This window comes from Nelumbo nucifera, chromosome 1 (genome assembly GCF_055504915.1).
Source record: "Nelumbo nucifera cultivar China Antique chromosome 1, China Antique-T2T, whole genome shotgun sequence".
Classification (NCBI taxonomy): Eukaryota; Viridiplantae; Streptophyta; class Magnoliopsida; order Proteales; family Nelumbonaceae; genus Nelumbo; species Nelumbo nucifera.
The window spans coordinates 25,280,742-25,298,033 of NC_142649.1; the positions used below are offsets into that span (position 1 = coordinate 25,280,742).

The 17,292-nt window shown below is 37.0% G+C and overlaps 2 protein-coding genes across 2 annotated transcripts; one reads left to right on the forward strand and one right to left on the reverse strand.

Annotated features, from left to right (window-relative positions):
* Positions 1-1,530: 1,530 nt before the first annotated feature.
* On the forward strand, positions 1,531-4,566 carry LOC104587820 (RNA demethylase ALKBH9B-like). Its single transcript, XM_010245557.3, has 6 exons — positions 1,531-1,836; positions 2,168-2,713; positions 3,085-3,170; positions 3,266-3,576; positions 3,937-4,008; positions 4,119-4,566. The coding sequence occupies exons 1-6, from the start codon at positions 1,710-1,712 to the stop codon at positions 4,396-4,398; spliced, it is 1,422 nt and encodes a 473-aa protein (XP_010243859.1). The 5' UTR covers positions 1,531-1,709; the 3' UTR covers positions 4,399-4,566.
* Positions 4,567-6,356: 1,790 nt separating this feature from the next.
* Positions 6,357-16,041, reverse strand: LOC104587821 (CBS domain-containing protein CBSCBSPB3-like). Its single transcript, XM_010245558.3, has 14 exons — positions 15,624-16,041; positions 15,359-15,527; positions 15,146-15,278; positions 13,405-13,575; positions 12,479-12,557; positions 12,249-12,362; positions 12,047-12,113; positions 9,149-9,254; positions 9,021-9,079; positions 8,314-8,423; positions 8,105-8,226; positions 7,884-7,966; positions 7,707-7,796; positions 6,357-6,935 (listed from the first exon to the last, which is right to left on the reverse strand). Exons 1-14 carry the CDS (start codon positions 15,761-15,763, stop codon positions 6,762-6,764), a joined length of 1,617 nt encoding a protein of 538 aa, XP_010243860.1. The 5' UTR covers positions 15,764-16,041; the 3' UTR covers positions 6,357-6,761.
* Between the last annotated feature and the right edge of the window lie 1,251 nt (positions 16,042-17,292).

The following is a 17,292-nucleotide window of genomic DNA, read 5'->3' on the forward strand; positions in this document are numbered from 1 at the left end:
TAATAAAATATATTTTTGTACTCTATTATACATATGTATGAACTTTCGAGCCAAACTTTTTATTGATTGAGCTCAAGCTCAAATAACTAATTGAGCTTACCGTAGGGTTCGAACTCAATTAGAATCTAACTTGAATCAAGCTTAATCGAATTTGAGCCCGAATTATTCGATTAGAGCTCGATTGAATTACAGCCTTACTTACGGGTGAGTCCTCTGTAATGTGTACGACATCATACCGCAACAAAGTTTAGCCCTTTTTGAGATTTTTCCTACTTTATGATTGTGATTGTGATTGAGAGGGTTCTCTTTGGATAATATCCAGCTCGTACTATTAGCTAACTGGCTAGATGTGGTATTGTATGAAATAGAGGATTAAGGCCCACTTTACTAACGCCATATTTAGGGGCTATTTGGAAGGGTTAAACTTTATAGAGTTGCTTTCACTAAGCTTCTTTGCAGAAGCCACAAAAAGAAGCTTATAGGAGATCCATGTAAGTGGCTGAAAGCACAAACGTGAAAGCCCAAACAGGGCACTTACCTGAGCCAGGACCAGGAGTTCAGACCTCTGCTAGACTCTAGGAGATTTTTAAGACAACCAAGCCTAAAAGGGCCCAATGAAAAAGGTAAACCCTGACCCGAAACCCATTTAGACTTCTGCATTTGGACCACTTTTATTGTTCAAATATGTGGAAGAACAGAGATGGGCTACCTGTTCTAGAGGAGATGCACTCTAATTCTGTATTAACAAGGCAACTTGCACTCAATTGGTCCGATGATAATCGTCCTCTCAGAAACATGCAACAAGGCAATGTAACCTCTGAAGAACCAAGCAATAAGTCATTCAGCTAAGCTACTTCATCTGTCATCAAACGGCCCTTAAGTCTGATTATTGAATGGGCAAGGCCGGAGGAATATCTCATTACTGCAGAGCAATGGGCCCATCCCACTGGGCTTCAATTGCAGCCCGGACCTGTTGATAGTATATAAACCTGTATATATAATATATAAAATAATAATTTTTAATCAGATTGAGCTTTTAATCAAATGGCTTAAATCCGCATTTAATTCGATTTATTAACCGAATCAGGTTAAAACATCCAAATACGAGATAACCCGATCTTATGTCGAGTTGTGTTTGAGACATTTTTCGAAATCCATCGGGTTAGATCCAATTGTAACCACAGCTCCAAGAGCATCATTTCCGGTAAGAATGACGATGGGGCCGGATTTTGTCTGTCCTGTATCTGATCCCGAATTCAAATTCCCTATACCGTATTCGCCCCGAACCCTGACGAGGGCTAAAAATCCTAACCCAACCCAAACGGCACCGTAGGCTCATAAACTCATCAGGCTGCGAAAGTGGGGCCCACTATAAACAAACTATAAAGTTAACCAGACGTTGACTAGGGTTTGTAGTTCTACACTTCTACACGTGCCGATGGCAGTTGGGATGACACTAAACCTAAACGTGTCCATGTAAGGGTATTTTCGTCAATACAGAAATTGTCCAAATCCTAGTCTCCTAGATAGATGGTGATTGGTGAATCAAATAGATAGGAAAGAGCAGGAACGCGTGCGAATTCTTTCTAAAATCTAACGAAGAGAACTCCAACTCGGAGTCTGAAATTAGGAGCAGAACAGAGTTAAATACTGGTTCCAGCGTTGGCGGTGGAGAGATCGAAATTTGAAAGGTGCTGAGATTCCTGATAATGGAAAATTTTCTTAAGAAACTCGAGATGCCTGAGATTGTGGATATGTTATCAGAAGGGCTCTGCAGTTCATGCAAAGACTTGTTGCAGACTCGTCTTCAGAATCTCTTCTCTGATAACACTAATGGTAAGCTCTTCTTTTCCTTCTTTTCTTCTTTTGTGGGTGGGTCTCTTTTTCTTTTCACTTTCCTCCCTTTGTGATGAAAGATTGAGAGGTTGTACGTGTTTTGATTGTTTCAGAGTATATGATTTTTTTTTTTTGTTTAGGGTTTGATTTTCTTAGTTCTTATTGAATGAAACTTAAGTATATAAATTCTCACTTTGTATTATTGTTCCAAGTCCTGACTTGGTTGAAGTAATCTTGATTTATTCCTAGCTTTGTGTCTGCAATTGCCTTACTTTTAATGGGGTGTGGGACTATATGTAATCAGTCTTGATTAAAAGTTGGTTGGTTGCAGGAAAATTCAATGGGAAATCTTTGTCTAGCGGTAATCACTCTGAGAATTCGTCCGATTTCTGTTCTGCCAATACGTCCAGCTTGTGCTCACCAGAGAAGAGCTTTGCATCTTCAACTAATGGGCCTCATCAGCAAGAGAGCTCATCTTGGAGTTCAACCCGAACTCCAGGATCTGTCCATTCTTCTAAGCGTCAGGGGCATGTGACAAGTTCCTCACCTGCATCAGTGAGCAGTCGACAACAGTCACTTGATCGACTAGACTCTAAAGTAGCACAAAATGATACATTTGCTAAATCCAGTAACGGGGTATCAAATGAACAGGTAGTCCAGAAGGGTCTAAGTCTATCGCCTGAGCAAGAACAAATAAGATTCTCACAAGTAGGCAGAAAGAAGGATTTTGTGTATTTCGAGAGGGTCAATGGAAAGAAAACAAATGTGCTTCAAGGGCTTGAGCTTCACACTCGAGTTTTCAACACTATGGAACAGGAGAAGATTGTGGATTATGTCTACAAGCTACAGCGAACGGGGCAGAATGGGCAGCTTAAAGGTAGATACAGTAAAATCCTATGTACATTCTTCTCACCCTTTTGCTTTTGTTCAGCTTTACAGCCAGGCATTTGCTAGGACTAGTTATGGCTTGTTTAATTGATACTATTATCTAGACTAGTTAGGATATTGATTCAATCTACAACAAAACACAGTTATGGTATAAAATTTCTGACAGACTGCTCAGAAATATTGGAATTAGTTGTTAAAATTGATCTATTTTGGTATAACCAAGTTTTCCCTTGATGCAGGTTTAACCAATTCTTTTTTGTTATTTTTCATTGAAGTTGGTCATGGGAGAATTAGAGAATACGTTTCTTAATCATATATGCAGCTTTATCTTAAACTTAGTTTTGTTTGAATGGTTTACAGAACGTACATATACAGAACCAAAGAAGTGGATGCGCGGTAAAGGGCGTGTTACAATTCAGTTTGGCTGTTGCTACAATTATGCAGTGGTAAGATATTTGGGTTCAGCAGTTGCTAGCTCGGGTGCTCTCTATATTCTATTTGTTTGCTTATCTGTGTACTGAAACTGAGAAATCTCTGGCAGGACAAAAATGGAAACCCCCCGGGTATAGTCCGAGATGAAGAAGTTGACCCCATTCCTCCATTGTTCAAGGCAATCATCAAGAGGCTGGTTAGATGGAATGTCTTGCCTGTAACTTGTGTTCCCAATAGCTGCATTGTGAACATCTATGATGAGGGGGACTGCATCCCACCTCACATTGATCATCATGATTTCCTTCGGCCTTTCTGCACGGTGTCATTCTTGACTGAATGCAACATACTCTTTGGATCAAATTTGAAGATTGAGGGTGCAGGAGAATTCTCTGGACCAGTAGCAATTCCATTGCCTGTTGGGTATGTCTAGCTCCTATTCTCTGAATTCACAATTTGTCATGTTGAGAAACTGCATGACAATGCTCCAAATACAAATTGGAAAAGATGCTCATTCTGATGTAGTAGTTATCTTTATTGTTAACCTGTTATTGTTATCATCTTTTTGTTGGGTTTTCCTTCAATGAGGAAAGTTATCTGTTGTCACTATATCTTTTTGTTGGGTTTTCCTTCAATGAGGAAAGTTATCTGTTGTCACTATATCTTTTTGTTGGGTTTTCCTTCAATGAGGAAAGTTATCTGTTGTCACTATATCATATGAGATGCTTCAACTAGCATTTGCTCCCTCTTCTTTTGCTCATAATGCGTCATACTTCCCTGCAGTTCGGTGCTCATCTTAAATGGAAATGGCGCTGACATTGCAAAGCATTGTGTTCCTGGTGTCCCAGCGAAAAGGTGCAGTCATCTGCTCATTTTATACTAGAAATCAAAAAGATTTATAACTCAACTTTGTTATGTTTATATTTGACAAAAGCATCTTATTAGTACCTACTTGTTCTTTGCAGGATCTCCATAACTTTCAGGAAGATGGATGACAGTAAGCTGCCATACAAATTCAAACCAGACCCTGAGCTGCAGGGCATTCAGCCATACTCCTTGACAAAGCTACCAAAGCAGCAAGTTAAGCAAGCACCACCATTGCAGCAAACCAAGCAACCCTCCAATGATGAAGTTGACACTGTAAAAGGGACGAGCAAAAATAGTTTTCACTTTGGGCAAGATGATTTCCCTCCACTTGGTGCTTCAGCTTCAACCCACAGGCCTAAAACTAACAAGCACCGATGACATCAATGAGATTTTGGCTTCATTTTAATTTTGATTGTTTATTTTTTAACACTATAAAGCTCAAGTACTTGGCCATCTAATTGTGTACCAAATTTCAGTTTTTTTTTCTATTTTGTTGAATCGTTTGATTTTTCTTGCAACAGTTTAAATGAAGTTCTATTTATTCAACTTGTGTATTCTCTCCATGTCACATTGCTACTTGCTAGTGTTTCATTTCTCTATTCATCTTCACTGTATTTTTTGAATTGGAAAAGCTAAGGGAATAACAGAAAACAAAGTGCAAGTCGTGCTAGTAATTGAGCATTACATGCTCCTAAGTTCTAACACTGAAGTTAGCGCCTCTCAAGGCTCAGTTAATTCTGTCTTTATGTTTTGTTTGCACGGCACCTTAGGAAGTTAGGATCACATTCCATTCTGCCAGATATCCTGCGGATTTTAAATGATCATCTTTGTATTTATTCTGGATTCCATCAAATTCTTTGAAGTAGTTTTCACCATTGGCTTTCTACACGTTTCTTCGATTTCTCGGCAAATATTGATGAACAGTGGCTGCTTTAGCTTCAATTCAACCATAGCCTGTGTAGCGGGGGCTATTCACACCGAAAGTGGATAAGAAGATGAGCAATACTAAAGAGAACAGATGACACGTATTCAGGTTGATGGGATCCAAGATCTTCTCTCATTCTCTGGCTCTCGCTTTGATTTGAAGTTGGTTGCCTCATAGTTGGCTTCCGTTTGTTTTCACTTGTATTTTTCGCTTTGTCAATGAAGATTTGGTTGATATTCTAAAGAATCTGAAAGAATCAATTACTTAAGTCATTTTGTTCCTAGTTATTTTCATGGCGTAAATAAATGAAGATTTCCCGATATGTGATTGGAACATGCTGTGACGTGGGTGTGAGGAGCGAGATGCGAACTCCATTCACTTGGCTCTCCATCATCACCCAATGATCAAACTGATCGATATTATTTGCAGAGAGAGAGAGAGAGACTAGTTCTTGTGTTCTTTGTTGGCATGGAAATGCTAAGGCAGGGAACTCACAAATTCTACAATTTTTGATGGACCAGAATTATTTATTCGTCATTAGCTTTTTTTTTTTGGTAATAAAGTCGTTAGCTTTATGGAGAGAGGTCCTTTCCTCTGTAAAATCTTACCTATCTTTCACTGATTTAAACTTTCATCTTCTATAACATAACCGGTTTTGGCATTCAATTTGTCTCGTAGAGAGCAACAACAAATTGAGAGCCTGGACATCCTGAAAACAAAAACTCATGGGGAGCCTCGATTTTCCCATTACTTTCAAGTGAGCCTGGATTTCCTGAAAGCAAAAATTCTAAACACATCAAGAATATCTCTTGTACATATATTAAATCCATGGGGAGATATTCCCAATGTGCTACAGAACTTTTGAGATTTTGCTTTCAGAAGATTCCATCTCACCAAATGATCCTAATTTACCAAAAAAATAAAGAAATGACCCCAATCACAGAATGACCCATTACCACTGACAAATTAAGACAAGTTTAAGGATGGACAAATTACTAAAAATCCATTATGGCTCAGAAACCTGGATAGAGATAGAGATACTCCAACTTTGATGGGAAGATGTTCCCAATGATGTGGGTTAACCTCAAATGCTCGGTGATAACCCACCAAGGGCGGAGTCTAAACAAGCCCTAAAATCCAAAAAGGCCTCAAGGAACGGTACCACCAAGTCTGTTGGGCAAGTAAAAAATAGCTATTCTTTGATGGGAAGATGTTCCCAATGATGTGGGTTAACCTCAAATGCTCGGTGATAACCCACCAAGGGCGGAGTCTAAACAGGCCCTAAAATCCAAAAAGGCCTCAAGCCAGTCTGTTGGGCAAGTAAAAAATAGCTATTCTTTGACCAAACAGAACCAGCAGAAAATGGGCCTGAGACTTGAGGACATTTTTTGATTCACATGCTCATTCACCATTTTCTGTGAACAGTTTAGTCAATGAAAGAATGTATCCACAGTTAAATAGTCCACAATGATTCTTTGTTGCATGTATAGTATGCACAATCAGATTACATTATGAACAATGACAAAAAGAATCCCCTGTAGACTGTAGCCCTCACCCAGCTGCCTTTTGTGTCATCTTTCCATGTATATGTTTTTATCGAGCACGAGTGGTTCCACTTCCACCACTCCTGGCCGCCACCACCAAAGGACAGTATACTTTTTATAGATTTTCTAGTCTATCAGAGTTTAGAGGATCGTCTTCAGGAAGGCCTTTTGTTTAAGATCTTCAACCCCGAGAAACCATGTATTTGTTAAGATTGCAGAGATCTCTTTCTTTCAATGTTTAGGGGAAGAAAGTTGTTCACAGAGCATGAGCATCACAAATTGGAGCGCTTCAGGTAAGCTAACACACCAATGCCCGCCAGTACAGCTGCACCTGCTAAAAGCCCCGACTGCAGAGATAACAATCCAGGCTTTTGGATGGTAGTGGTATCAAATGACGCCCCCACTAGTTTCTTGCTTGAATCGTAATTGATGTGCAACCTTAGGATCTGAAAAGGAATACAAGTAAAAAATCCATAATAGGGAAACAAGGAATGAAGACAATTTTTATGGCACCCGAACGTACCGCATGTATTTGCTAACTCACACCTAGAAGAGTTTAACAAATCAAAATCCTAGGTAATAAGTGAAATACCAATACCACAATGAATATCCAAACCCAAGCATCCATGGTACAAAAACAAAATAATCTGTGGAGGCATTAGGACCTTCAGAAGCTGGAGGCCCAAGCCTCCAATTTCTCATGGACACCTCTTGGAGAAAAAAGAACTCAACTGAATCAAAGTATCAAAATATTCATAATAGCAAGTACTGTATACAATACCAAGAAAAATACCAAGTTATAATTAACCATCGCATGAATGAACAAAATTAAAACTCAGAAAAGTTAGGATTAACTTTCTCATTTATTATGTATTTAAAAATGTAATCATGTGTGGGCAACAATAATTTCATATGTAAGGTCATAATATATATTTATATATGAAAAGCTGAATTACATACATAAAAACCTAGAAACCTTCTGAAACACATCCTTAACAGAAGACACCTCAAACTGTGAGGTATGTGACCAGCGATTTTGAGGTGCCAACTCGGACAATTTCTTAGGCTCTCAGCCTTGATCTGAGACAAGCCTCAGAGGCACAAGCTTCATAAGATATCTTCAAACACCAATTGATTGAAAGATACTAAAAATGGAAAGAATAAGTTCAATCCTTATATAAGAGTTCCTACTTCCTACACAAGAAAGAACAGTTTACCTTCAATCCTGCTGATCTGGCATGGTTCACAGCTCCAATGAGATCATTGTCAGTTGTAAGGAGAACCTTATCACCTTCATCATCTTCATACTACGAGAAACCAAACCACAAGAAAAAAAGTCAGAGAATAAAGAGTCCATCAATGCATAGGCCTGTGTGGGAGTATTGAAAACTCACCAACAATTCTGGACGTTCTTGGTCACTCGTAGTCCCTATCCTTTGCATTACAGCAGTAAAAAGCTCATCCAATTTCTCTGTACCTGAAGAAATAGTGTACATCTCATTGTTTCAGTAACCACAAATCAAAGTACAGTAATCCTCAAGGCCAGGTTCTCACATGTATAATGCTTTTTTTGTTGTTTTCATATTTGTTATGATGAATTGGAGCACATACTTACCACAAGTAAATCTATGGATACGACCCTTAATATCTTCCAATTTGAAGGAAAAACTATTTCCAAGACCAATTAATGGATGATACTTTTCTGTGGCTTCTGTTGTCATTAGTGCAGAAAGTTCACTTCAAACAACAAAACAAGCAGCAGCATTAGTTCAACTTTATCACAAGGATACCATAATATAATATAATAAGATGGGAAAATGATACCTGTGAGTATCATATTCATCATCGGGTGGCTCAAGGGCAAGTGCAGAATCCCAGAACTTCTGCATCATTGTGCTAGCCATGTCATTGACAGCTCCAGAGCCCCCATCAACCTTCAAAGAAATCAATGGGTGAGTAACTAATCTATCAAAGTATTAAATGTATATTGTTCCTCGGTGTAAACTAGAATTAGCAATAACCCTTGCATTTTTTAATAATCATGTTCAAAATACTTAAACAAACTTCTTAATTCACAAAAACAACTGACACCCGAAAAAAAAAAAAAAAAGAAAAAAAGAAGAAAAGAAATATTAAACAATAAAACATGAACTTGTTTTAAATTCCATGAAAATAAATTTAAACTTCCAAGGCTCCAACATTCCATGCATGGACTTGTTTAAACTTTAAATTCAAAAATTCAAATTTCATGAAACACAAAAGAAATCTGTAGCTTAATATCACCAAGATGAATGACAGACTAGGACATTTTAAGTATAACAGTAGAAATGAGAATTATGAATGTGCCTCAATGTGATTACTAAGAGAAGGGGTGAACTTGGGCTGGGTAGCAATAATATCAATTAATTCTGCAACCTTTACATGTATCTTTGTAGTAATTAAACACCAATAACAAACAAATGTTGCAATGAACATAAAGTATAGAAAAAATTAAAATTAGCAAATCTTCCATGGAAGAAATAATTCTTTACCATTGAAATTGCTGCATGAGTGATCTGTAGGACATCCACACAAGCAGCAATACATCCTTCTGCATAAAAACCATCATCAAACTCTGATTACAACACACCCCTTGCCAGTTGAAGGAATCATTTCATACCTTTATCCAGAACAGGAAGATTTAAGAACTTCCCATCATGCATCATATGCAATGCATCAAGGATTGTTGTCTCCAGTGTTGCACATTCAGGAGCCACTGTCATAACCTTCAAAAGAAAGAGTAGATAAGGTCATGCCAAGGCGTCTTTATCAGCAGAAACATTTTTTTTCTTCAGTCATGATTCTGAGATGTAAATCAGCAATAATAACAGCATGTGTGGGTGGGGATGGTGTCAAATTTTGACCAAACATATCTCAAGTTCTCAACAAAACTTGACTCCAGTGTTATCAATGCGAGAAGTGGTGACTAGTCATTTAGGCCTATCAATGCAATAACTAGTAGATATAAAAGGATATTGATGCAGGAGCTGAAGTGTCAAAACTGGAATTTTAGTAACTTTTATGGATTATTGTATTTTTGGAGATTAGTGTTATTTTGGTCATTTAACATGTGGCATGGGTCCAACCTATTGGCTTGATTTGTCTAGTGATAATTTAGTCATGTTTAAATGTTAGACTCACTGGTTAAGTAGCTTAAGAGTAATTTACTAATATTTAGTTTTCTTAAGCTGGTTTATGAGTAGCATAATTGTTCTTTTGAGTTTTTCTAATTAAGAAAGCAGTTTGGCCTACCTTAAACAGTCTATATGTATAAAGTTTCAAAACGTAAGCAATGAATATTGAAGTTTCTCACAATAATCAAATACCAAGGAAAATGCAATCAAACTCATCATTCAACATCGATTAAAAGAATCAGTTTGATCCCAACATCTGCATACCTTCCCACAGTGAGAAACTTGTTTCTAAAATTTCCATAACAAACCTTCATGAAAATCATATCTGATTTAGCCATTCCACATACCTAAGGTTCTTTTTCATCCCACCAAAACGGTTTGAAAAAAACCTACCTAAAACCCCAGTTAACAAAAGTTTCTAATTTTGAGAACTTCCACCTCTCGTCTTTTTGTGTCCAACCTTGTTAAGACCTCTCTAAATTTAACCCCCTGCTTTGGTTCACTCAACTAACACTTCCTCTAAAACAGTTTAAAGAAATTCCGTACCAATCTTGAGATCATAGTTTTCAAGGCACCAAGGTGAGGCTAGGCGACAGAGGGGCACCTAGTCGCCTAGGCAGGCACCTAGGCGTTGCCTAGGTGATGGGTTTCTTTTATGTATAAAACATAGATCCTAGGGTAGTTCCCTAGGTACCATAACCATATTTCCTTAATAATTATTCATAATCTTCATAAGAAAAGTATAGAGTTCATGTTAAAGAATAGAAAATCAACATATTCATGAGAAGAAAAAGAAGAAGGAAAAGAAAATTCAAAAAATAAAGGGGCTGAACCCTTATTTTTGTTAATAGCGCCTATTTTATAATTATAATGTCAAAAAATAAAGAAAAAAAAAAGTGTTTATAATACATAGTACAAAAATGCTTGGAGGATCCAGGAACTTGTTCGGAAATACCATAATGAAAGGAACATAGGAGTTTGTCGCTAGGTATTTGACCAAATATGATCGTCCAATTCCAATAGAACCTATCACTAAAATACCCCTAGAGGGGGATAGGGCTAAGCGGAGCAAAAAGGGTTTTCCATGAGATGGGAAATGAAAACTATTAGCCCCACACGAGTTTTGTGAACAAGTGATTGTATGATAATGAGCAAGGAATATCCGTCTTTCATTAGATACTTTTTATGAATGTCAACTAAGTATCATAAGTAAACTGAACCCGGTTGTTCAATCATTTGATAACCAGAGTTATTCTTTGATAAATGATCACCATGAGTCAGACTCAATAGAATTTGATCAATCCTTTTTTCTGTCATTAAGGTGGAGAACTGAAACAAGAATTCTCTTTCTTCATCATCAATCGAAACATTGTTCGTGACCCAAGATTCTATTTTATCATCAATCCAATCACCATTCACGTTTTTTCTTTTTCTTATCAATGAATAGATTTCTTTACTTGTACGACTTAGATGTCTTGTATTTCTCAAAAAAGTGATTCGATTGATGGGATTTGGTATGATACTTATGAGATCAATGAGAGGTGAGGCGAGCCTCAAAGGGTGCCTTGTCGCCTAGGCGATGCCTTGACAACTATGCTTGAGATATAGAAATTTCATTGTTTCTCTCTTAAGAAATTTCTGCATGTTGCAGCTTCCAGGAATTTCAGCATTAAACTTGCTTCCTAATTACTTCATACAGTCGTTTTCCCTAGACAAAACCTCATCCCCCCTTCTCTAGACCTACCTCCGGCCCCTCAAACCTTGGACCTAACCCCTCACTATCAATTTCCCACAAATTTGTCATCAGTCCAGCTTTGGATCACTTCAATCCTACACTAGACATGTTCTAAAATTTAAGGTATTGATGTAATCTCATAAATAAGCTAAACCTACAATCATGAAAGAAAAAGAAATGATATTGAACATTTAGTTTAGTCTTTAAAAAAGTTTGCAAAGAATGAAATCAACTTTGATTGTTTGATGTACTTTTGTATATGACAACTCTACCAACACCCCATTGATTGGAAGAAAACTTAAAAGAACTCCACTACTTTACTTCATCTTATGCCCTTTTTCATTTTATATACCATCATCCAATCATTCTCCATCACAATATTAAAAAAAAGAAAACATGGATAAGAATTTAGATGTATTCGTATTACTTCAAATTAGAGAATATAAGCAAACAAGTAAAACTTTAAAATGATTTTGTGGTTGACCGTTGCCTAGGATTCGAAGAAACTGACTAGTTGGTTGCTTAGTCAATCTGGCCCTCAACTGACTAGTCAGTTGACTAGTTGACACATTGATAACACTGATTGATTCTTGAACAGAATATAACACATTCTAGATAAATAAGAATCATGTAGGAATCAAGTAGAAACCTTTTCCACTAATGTCAACTCAGGGGACAGATTTTGTGCTACAACTCGCATGAGGATATCTTTTGAACTGCAGTAAGGTTCAACCAGCAACCATATAAGTAACCACCAAAATGCAGGGAAGTAACATATAAATACAATAACTTTGCATGTATCAAGAACTACAAGCAATATCAAAAATAGAAAACAGTAAAAGGGCTAATACGTTAGTATCCCATTAGGTTTGCTCCCTGTTGTAATAATCACAGAATTAACTTGCAACTCTCGCATCTTTTTTGCAGCAACACAAACAGGATCAGATGGAGACACTATTGCAACCCTGCAAATAAAATCAATTACAGATTTTGGTAATATAAACTATTCCATAAGTAAAATATGATACTAGGAGATCATAACAGAAGCTGATAACTAGCAAAAGAAAAGGGATAACAGTACTTGGTATTTTCATTGACGATGGTTGACAATGAAGGCTTGAACATCCGCTCCCTAAGAGTTTCTAAGAAAGCATATGGAGCTGCAAAATAAGAGAAACAGGGCACAGGATTGAAATTTATCCTTTTTTCTATCCATAACTTCAGCATGGCAAAATATTAAATTCACCAAATGCATAAACTGTAGCATTTGGCTCATAATTTCAGACCTTCAGTCTATACTGTTTCAGAAAATTTGGAGCATACCACTTTCAAGCATTGATAACTAAAACCAATGACCATATGCAAATATTAGTATGATTGTTTTAAGAAGTGAAGACATGGAATTGGATCTTAGGTATCAAAACAACAAGATGACATCATACTTTTAAGTTAGTTTTGTCAGGAAAATATGGCTACATTAGATTTTATAGAAACTATAGGCAAAATCTTAAAAATGGGAAAGACAATCACGGAGTTCCCTTTACACTAAATCATTATTGACAAACTAAAATGACCACAATGAAAAATAACAAAAACAAGAGCTAAGAAAATCCTATTCAAGATGGCTATCAGATAACATATTGGTACCATCAATTTGGGTAATTGGAAGCAAGTATTAAATATCACAAGTGCCCAATACAAGGTCCAAAATTTCAACACGATACACCCTGTATTGGGTGTATCATGTCGGTGGCTGTCCAATACTCGAAACACAGGGTAAATGGCCTTTTCACCCATTTCAGGGGGTAGACAGGCCTAAGACCCACCCCCATAACCAATTTTTGAAAAATAAGACTAACACAAAAGCTTCGAGTTAGGTACAAAGTACCGATACACCTCTTCCAGCATATCAGGGTGTACCGATACTTTGAACCTTGCCCACATATATGCAAAAATAGGCACAGACAATTTTTATGAAACAAGTCCATAAAAGATTGGATAACTAACCAGAAAAAGCACTTCCCCACTGGCGTTCAACTCCTTCCACGGCAGCTGCAATTGCACTACCTTGTTCTGCAGCCTTTTCCATTCTAGATATAGCATCATAAAGACACTTCGTAATATCCAACAAGGCAATAACTTCACCATTTTCTACAACAGGGAGATGCCTGAATTTTCCTGGAAAAGGAAAAAAGGATCAAAAAGAGAATGAAGAGAAAGTTCAATTGCCTATTTATAAGTACCAGTTAACGTATATGATCATTTTTCTGGAGACATATATGCCCATTAAAGGGGGAAACTACAGCATAACAAGAACCAATGATTGGGGACCACACACATAACATAACAACTTTATATCAATTTCTACCAAATGAAAAAAAGGCATATGATGGGACAAAGTTACTTAAGAAGAAATTCAATGTTAAAAGCAGAAGATTATGGCCAATCACTAGAGTTAGGGCTAGCATTAGCCAATAGCAACAGAAATTCAATCAGTTGACTCTCCCTCATCCTGTCACTACTTGGAGCTACTCCAAAATCCTCTCTAATCCACTCTTTTCTGATTCTATCCTTTCTACTCTTGCCTATCCTCCATCTCAACATCCTTATCTTGTCACAGGATCTCTATTACATTTCTCTTTTTTTACAAGTAAAACACGGTTTTTTTTTCATTTTTCCCTTTGTAAAACAAGATAAAAAAAGGTTTCTGTGCTATCGCCTTAAGGTTTATATGTTTTCCTCTTAGGATTATGGTTTAGAAATTTGGATCTGCTTTACCTTTTGAATTTTAGATTTGGAGTTTTCACTTCTTAGTAATCTCAGATTGCATTATTTTGGGAAGAAGGAGAATACCTACTCTAAGAACAAATTCGTTCCTGCTCTTCTTAAAGATAAGTCCTCTTCTCTTTTTTCCATAAATAAAGATAATTGAAGGGTTTTATGTTTTCCTCATAGGATCTATGGTTTACTGTTCAGATCAGGTTGGGGTTCATGTTCTCATCTTCCACCCTCCCCTCTTCATAATGTTTTCCACATCAAAATACACCTAAATCAAGTACAGAACATATATTGATTGATTTAGGAAATCTGGTAAAGTATTCAGTTCTGGTGATGAATTTAAATGATAAATACATGTTACTACCTTTTTTTTTTGAAAAAGGTAATGTATTGAACTATTGATATATTTTTTCTGCCCAACATATTTCTGCCTTTCATTTTAAGTAAGTACGCGAATTATATTTTTTTTTTCTTTTCTCTTATGAAATAATTCATCACATTACCTTATACATGGATTCGTTATCATAGAAAAACTATCATTGTTTATTGTAACTCGAGTAATTAACAAAGCCAAAGCTTTACCGCAACTAAAGAATAACATCTGGGGCACATTACCTTATACATGGATTCGTTATCATAGAAAAACTATCATTGTTTATTGTAACTCGAGTAATTAACAAAGCCAAAGCTTTACCGCAACTAAAGAATAACATCTGGGGCACATTTTAGCAAATACCAAAATTTCCACCGTTAGCTCTGCACTTGAGCCCACCGCATGTTATGGTCTTATGGAAGATTTGTTGCCCTTTCACAAATATAGAGAAAGAGCTAGGGAGAGGGGTATAAAGAAAACCACTTTCTTTGTTTGTAGTGTAACCTGTTTCCTCTCTATATTTTCAAAATTATGAATCTGTAACCTTATTTCAGTGCATACAAGAACCCAACCAAATGAGAAGTACATGTAAGTAACCTTGGACCATCTTCTGCAGAGCCTCAATTGCTATTGTATCCGAAGTTACAAATACCGGGTTTCTTGTCATGACTTTCGAAACTAATGTTTGTTCTGGCCTCAATCCTTCTGCTATAACTCGAGTCGCAATATCCTGAACCCAAACAAACATATTCGATCAAACAAGAGAGGAAACATCAAATCCGAACAGTACGCACCAGAAGTCCACTAAACCTTATCCGTAATAATTCCGGAGAGCAAGGCATTCGAATCAGTAATCAACGCAGCATTGACACGGCGGGACGCCATCCTTCTACAAGCATCCGAAACGGTCGTTCCTTCGGGAATCGTAAGCGCCTTCGACAATCTCAGCTTCTTCACCGTCCTCTCCCCACCAACAGACCTGTTTCCCCATACCCAATAGTGAACCAAGTCAAATTACAGCAATCAAACAGGAAATAACAACAACTGAAGAACTCAACAGAGAAGTCGAATTTACGATTGGCTAGGGGAGGTGGGCTTCGTGTGGCTTCCATTACTGGTACCGTTCTCAACAGGGGCTGATTTCTTCAAGGATGAAGGAACCCGTCTGGAGTTCAGATTGGTTCTCTTAGGAGGAGGAGCTACTTGACTGCTCATCTTCGACTTGCAGATAGGCGTTACCTCCGAAAATAGGTATTGACGGGGGAAAAGCAACAGATAGGCGTTCACTCTGAAAACCCTAAAGAAGCTCTGAATTCGATTAAAACCCTAGGCTTTGCAGAGGAAAGCAATCGAGAATAGAGCTAAAAAGAGAAAGAGGGAATCGAAGGGTTGTGGGATTTAAATTCCCTTCGCCTTCTCTCTATCTCTCTTTCTCTCTATATCGAATAATTTCTTTCCCACCAGTTTGTCAGAAGACATTTCAAATTATGCTTGCTTCTTGAATGAGTTATAGGCTTATAGCTACTGAAATGACACTTTCCTTCAGTTAAATTACAAAAATGCCAACCACGTTTGACTTCTCAGTTCTCACTGCTCAGCGTAAACGCAACATGTATTCTGATGCTTTGTAACAATCGTGGTTTCAAAAATGGGGCCCTCAGATTTGAGGGATCTTTTGACTGTTGGATTGGTATTGGATGAATCTAATGCCCATCCAAGGTGGGGCATGGAGTGAAGTAGATTCCAATCTGACATCATAGGAATGTTCCATCGTGCGAGTGGGGACCCATCATTAAATCAAAGTTGGATTTTTTTCTTTTTATAAATTTGGATACGAAATTAATTAATAAATGAAGAAAAAGGGAGAGAGATGATGGAGTACATAATTGGATACAGGGTCATTTACAGCCTTATACAAAAAAAGGGGCCTACAGCCCACTGGATTCCAATTCCTCCTCCCTCACGTCTCAATCGGCATGCTTAGCGTGATGTATTAAATATTAATTTATTGTAGGGGAGTCAACGGTTTAATACTAATGTTTTTGCAGTTTCCACCAGGAGTTGAACAGCCGGTTGAACCGATTCATCTATCTTCTTGACCAAGTTTCTGGTTCATTAAACCCCGAACCTTTACTTGCATAAAATATTGATCCAATCAACAGGCCAACCAATTGAACTGTTAAACCATTTGGTCCATTAGGCTCAGTTTGGAAGGAGTACAAATACAAATATATGTACAATATAAATACATATACAATACAAGGTTTTGCACTCTATAAATTACATTTGTACTCCTTTCAAACTGAGCCTTAGAGTACAAATGCAAATATATAGAGTGCAAAATCTTATATTTTGTATTATTTTATATGTATTTGCACTATACATATTTGTATTTGTACTCTTTTCAAACTGAGCCTGTCAGACATTAACTCTTCTTTTTTGTTTTCCTATACATATTATTATATTTATTTCTTTAATACAATTAGCATATATATGTCCAATTTTTCATTATTTTCTATTACTTTTATTATTTGATTATTAACATTACAGGTTGACTCATTTGACCCGGACAGTTAACCTGCCAACCAACCATTGAGATGGTTGGTTTTACGCCAGGACCTACCATGTGACCAAAATTTAGAAGAAATCAATGTGTGGAAGCAAAATTCTATTATTGAATTACTAAAATTGAAATTTAATGCATTCAAACAATTTCTAATTTAAGTTCTTTCCTTCACATGTAT